Consider the following 6,000-nt stretch of genomic DNA (forward strand, 5'->3'; position numbering starts at 1 on the left):
GTTGCCTACTTGATCCTGATTTAGGCCTCTTGTACAGAGTAGGAAACCAGAGAGAGAAAAATGCTTTAGTTTAGATCTGTTCACAACTGTCTGATTGGTTCCAGTGGTCTGAAGGATTTGTCCTTCTCACTGTGTTTGAGACACCAAGGAAGTAGTAGTTCACCCATCAAGCAGGATTAGATGGAATCTTGGTGTTCCGCCTTCTCAGGGACCAAAAATGTAACATTAACAACTTAGCATCGACCTTCTTCCCAAGGACATGTCCATGTTAGTTTTCATATGTTTTACTCATATTCATAACTAGAGGTCTGTTAACCTGAGTTGGAAAGAGAAAAGATCTAGTTACACACCAGTCACACACCATAAAACAGTTTATCATATAAAATACCTCAACTTTCTGTATTCCTCATTTCCACCTCACAGTTGTACTGGTGATGAATTTTAAGGGTCTGTCCTTTAGCTTTGAGGTGATTTTTCACATCTGGCCAGATTCTTATACCTCCATCATATACTTGAAAAGATTAAGAATTAGAGGAATGAGAATGAGAATTTGGCCCAATATCACTACCTGTTTATTTTCATACACATTTCTCACATGCTATTAAATGCAACAAGAGAATTATATTTTAAGAAAATGTAACTTTATGTTACATCAAAAAATGTTGTCTAGTAAAAAATTGATACTCCGTAGAACAATGATCATGTAAATAAATCTATTTCAAATGTACCCAATGTGATAAAAAGCATAGTCTAGGGCCCAGAGCATGAGACAGGGAGAAGGATTTATTTGTTCTTTTCTCTATTTTTCCTTGAATTGTGCAACTCTAGGTGAGTCACTTAACCTTTCTGTGCCTCAGTTTCTCTACCTCTAAAGGGGTGAGATGGTTCTCCAAATCACCTGTTTTAGAGTGCTCACACTTTCAGCGTGTGTTGATAGCTTCAGACAAGAGTGTTCTGTGCAGGATTGCTCTGGAGTGATACAGTGGAAGCTTAGCTTGCACTGGGCATCCTGTTTGCTCAGGACTGTGTTACTGACATGCAGCTTCAAGTACTGAGTAAGCAAAGGAAGTACTGGGTGTAAAGTTTGCACGATTCCACGAAGCTTTAATTTTCCTTTTTTTTATTTTAAAAGGAAGGGTTTTTTTTTTTAATATTCTATTATAAAATATGGAAATTAAACAGGGACTTTAAAAAGCTGCACTGAAAGATCACATTCTGTTGGTGTGATGAGATTTTCTGACATTCTGCATAGGTTTATGTTCTGCAGAAGATTCAGTGACCTGTGAACCAGATCGATTCTGTTGTGTTAGATTTATAATGAATGATGCTGAACTTCCTGCTTACAAGCAACTCAACCCTGACCATGAACTACCTGATACCAGGTAAATGTCAGGAGCTCCCAAACCACTAGTGCCAAAAGGTCACGTTGAAAAGTTCAGACTCTTTCTTTTATTTGTCAAAATATGATAATTTGACCCCCACTCCCATGTCAGTGTTTTTGCACTTTGGAATAATTTAAGGGTACTGTTTTTCAGTAGTATTCCCGAGTGTTTTTGCCTTTTTAAATGATAAACATTTCTTTCTTGTAAAATGGAATATAACCGTGAAGGAGATGATGACTAGATTTAAAAAAAAAATGTAACATGTTGATTGTTTGCTTAAGTTTTTTTTTCCTGTAAATGTATCAGGGGAGCTTCCAATTAGCATACATACACACATTGTCAATGGCTAAGACTTGCTTATATTTTGCTTTATAGAAGTAGTCACAGCATGTTGTAATTGCCTTATGTAAATATGAAAGGCTATTTATTAAGTTTTCCAATAATATTTATTAATCTGTATGTGTTTTAAAATAAAATAACTTATTTCTAGCTGAACACTCGTTACTTTTTTTTAACCCATTACTTGAAATGTTCATGCAGTCTCAGGTTCCCTATCATTCTAATGAATTCCTCAATTAAATGTTTCCCATTTTCTTTATAGAAACAAATAGCCCAGGTCCCCATCATGATATAGAAAATGTCTACTTGTGAATATCTTAGGGAGCAAATCCATGATATGTGAAGGAATTTATCATCTAGTGATTACCTTCTGATAAAATGAAATGATGGTATTAAAGAAAAGCAGCTATATTTTAACATGTTAATGCATTTTACATGTTTGGGAGCATGGAACCTGACATTTTATCATATTTTAAGCACATAGAAAACTAGAGAATCATAACATATTTTAAAACTATAAGGGTCTTTGGAAATCTTGTTATTAATCTTTATTAGTGTCCTGTAAGTCACTTTATTAAGTGGAAAAATATTGGATGCCTGGATCTCATTTTGGGTCAGGTCAGGATCTCAGGGTCATGAGATCGAGTCTCCACTCTGGGTGTGGAGCTTGCTTAATTCAGTCACTTCTTCTCCTTTTGCACCCCTACAAATAAAGGAAAAAAGTTTTATTTGAACAAAAATATGTATTTTTGAGGCTCTGTCCAGAAGGATTTAATTACTCACACTTTTAAAAGCAGATTTTATTTATGTGTTTATTTTTTAAATATTTTATTTATTTATTTGAAAGAGAGAGACAGCATGAGACAGGGGAGGGTTAGAGGGAGAAGCAGACTCCCTGCTGAGCAGGGAGCCTGATGTGGGACTTGATCCGAGGACTTCAGGATTATAAATGAGCTGAAGGCAGTTGCTTAGCCAATTGAGCCACCCAGGCACCCCATAAGACGGACTTTATTTTTACTTAATCTCTACACCCAATGTAGGGCTCCAACTTAAACCCCACGAACAAGAGTTGCATGCACCATCAGCTGAGCCAGACAGGCACTTCTAATAACTTATATTTTGATCAAAGTATAACTATATAGAAATTGGGAAAAAACATTTTTAAAAACCGTCAAATGTTTCTATGGATACCCCTTTCCACACAGGTTTTTGGGGTTGTGAAATGGATAAGTGCTAAATTCTACAAAGACCTGCCCTGATTGGTTAGTAGCACGGAACTGTTAGTTCTAGCTTCTAGCCAAGAACAGTAGTAGCTAGTAGCTCTGTATCTAGTTCTGAGGTTTATATAAAATCAGGCATGCTCCCTGCCCTCCAAAGAGCTTATGTTCTAGTTCCTCTGTTGCTAAATCATGTGCCTGTCTGATGACCCTGAGGCATGACATTTATTGACAACTTTGTTGTAATGGTAATCACACTGGTACACTGTATTTCCAACCTCATGTGGTAGTTTCATAAAGGTTTTTTATGTTGGAGAGCTGAGGCATAGTCAAGAAATAAGTAAAAAGATATTTTTATCTATATTAGCAGTTGAGAAGGAAAGGAGTCATTTCAGCTGAGAAAATTTGAAAGTTGGGATTGGAATTGCACCATGGCAAACAGAATAGGAGGGATGTTAATCAAGTAACACAACAAATCCATATGAAATAACTGAGATGAAGGAACAGAAGATGGAGAAGAATTCAAACCATAGTTACCTGTCTAGAAAATGGAATCCTTTTATTTTTAATGATGATGTTTGGGGGATCTTAGTGTCCTCCTTACTCTAATTTGGTATGCTTATTCACTGTATTGTTTTTCTATTGCTGCTCCAACAAATGACCACCAACTTTTTGGCTTAAAACAACACAAATTTACTATCTTACAGTTCCAAAGGTCAGAAATCCAACACAAATTTGGGCTAAAATCAAGGTGTGGGCAAGATAATATTCCTCCTGGAAGCTCTTAGTAAGAATCTGTTCTCTGCCTTTTTCAGAAGAGGCCTTGCATATTCTTTGGTCCATTCTCCTTTCTCCATCTCCAAAGCCAGCAATGTTGCACCTCTCTGACCCTTCTTCCATTCATATCTCATTCTCTGACTCTGACACTTCTGCCTTCTTCTTACAAAGACCTTTGTGATTATTTTGGACCGACTTAGACATCAAGGATTATCTCCCCATCTTGAGACCCTTAATTTAATGATGCCTGCAAAGTTCCTTTTGCCTGTAAGGTAAAAGTCACATGTTCTGAAGGTTAGGACTGTGGACATCTTTAGGAGGTGGGGCATAATTCTGCCTACCATATCCGCTCACCATTTTATTAAATGAGGCAATTATTAAAAGCCAATTCCTGGCTTTTAATGAACATCCTAGTACTCAACCTAAATTTACTTCAAGTTATTACTGTCTTTTTCTCTCCTCCCAACAAATGTTTTGGAAAATGCCCTACTACATTTCTAAGTCATCTATGGTCTTGAGTAAACTTAATAATATTAATTGGAAAACATTTATATAATACTAACCTTTTAAAATACAAAAGATACCAGAGGGGAAGTGGGTGGTGGGGGAGGAGATGGGTTAAATAGGTGGTGGGGATTAAGGAGGGCCCTTACTGTGATGAGCACATAGTGATGTGTAGAAGTATTGAATCACTATATTGTACACCTGAAACTAATATTACACTGTATGTTAACTAACTGGAATTTGAATAAAAACTTTTAAAAAATACATACATACATACATACATACATATGTACATAAAATGCCACTATCTACTTTGGAAGGACAAAAGGCAAATTTAGTGATAGGGAGTTGAGCTAAAGAAAAAATAACAATCTATTTTGCTGTTATACTCCTGGCTGGCCTCTGTGGTAACAAAACCAAAACAGAAGAGCAATTTATATATGAGAAACTATTTGATTTACATGATTTTTAAAAACACTGTTTATTAAAGAAGTCTTGCTTATACTTCTATAACAAAGATTTTCATAGCTTTATTGAGGTGTAATCAACCTACTCTAAATTGCACATATGTAAAATATACATTGGGTAGGTTTTAATACATGTTGTATTATAGGATGAAAGCATCACCATGAGTAAAACTGAACATATCCATCACCTCAAAGTTTCTTTTTGCCGCATTGTAATCCTTCTGCTCTTACTGTCTCCTTTACTCCCAGTCAACCATCTACTTTCTGTTGCTACATATTACCTTCCATTTCCTAGAATTTTTTTTTTTTAAAGATTTTATTTATTTATTTGACAGACAGAGATCACAAGTAGGCAGAGAAGCAGGCAGAGAGAGAGGAAGGGAAGCAGGCCCCCTGCGGAGCAGAGAGCCCGATGCGGGACTCGATCCCAGGACCCTGAGATCATGACCTGAGCCGAAGGCAGCGGCTTAACCCACTGAGCCACCCAGGTGCCCCCATTTCCTAGAATTTTATAGAAGCATATAATTGTTCATTATATACGTTCAGACTGGCTTCTTTCACTTACCAAAATTATTTTGAGAATTAGCCATGTTATAGCATGTATTGACAGTTCATTCCTTTTATTGTTCAGTGGTATTCTATTATATGGATATACCACATTTGCTTTGTTATAGGATATTTGAGTTGTTTCCATTTTTTTAGACATTACAAATAAAGCTGCTATTGAATGTTCATTTAGAAGTCTTTTAATGGATATATGCTTTCATTTCTCTTGGGTAAATATCTCGGAATAGAAAAGCTGGGTCATATGGTTGATATATGTTTAACTTTTTAAGGAACTGCCAAACTGTTTTCCAAGGGCACTGTTTTATAATCCCAACAGCAGTATATGTAAAGGAAATTGATTTTTAAAAATGTAAAAATATTTATGGTCAATGCTTGAACACTATGTAAGTTGTGTAACATCATGTGCTGGAGAAGTGGTCTGGACATTGAAGGAGCGTGCATAATGTTAGCAGGTATATTATATACACTTATAAAAACAATGTACTGAGTAATGTGACTCTTAAGTGGGAGGTCCAAATAAATGTGAGAGGAGACTGTGAGCTACAACAAAGAAAGAAAGCTGATTAGATGAGACAGGGCTTTGCTGGGATGATTAGAATACTGGCAGAAAAGACCCGCAAGCAAATTCCTTAGGTTAACATAATTTGTAAGCATTTTCTTTTTTTTAAGAGTCTATCTATTTGAGGGGTGCCTGAGTGGCTCAGTGGGTTAAAGCCTCTGCCTTCAACTCAGGTCATGATCCTGGGG

The 6,000-nt window shown here is 36.2% G+C and overlaps 1 protein-coding gene across 2 annotated transcripts in view; it reads left to right on the top strand.

Moving 5' to 3' along the window:
- NIPA1 (NIPA magnesium transporter 1) overlaps positions 1-1,877 on the top strand; it is a 72,228-nt gene extending 70,351 nt beyond the window's left edge. For both annotated transcript variants that reach the window (XM_045070569.1, XM_045070571.1), the window contains exon 6: positions 1,253-1,877. In XM_045070569.1, the coding sequence (XP_044926504.1) occupies positions 1,253-1,386 (134 nt within the window). In that variant the 3' untranslated portion in view covers positions 1,387-1,877. The remainder of the gene's footprint in view (positions 1-1,252) is intronic.
- The last annotated feature ends 4,123 nt before the right edge of the window (positions 1,878-6,000 follow it).

This window comes from Mustela putorius, unplaced genomic scaffold, assembly GCF_011764305.1.
Source record: "Mustela putorius furo isolate JIRA1106 unplaced genomic scaffold, ASM1176430v1.1 tig00003972_pilon_pilon_pilon, whole genome shotgun sequence".
Taxonomy (NCBI): domain Eukaryota; kingdom Metazoa; phylum Chordata; class Mammalia; order Carnivora; family Mustelidae; genus Mustela; species Mustela putorius.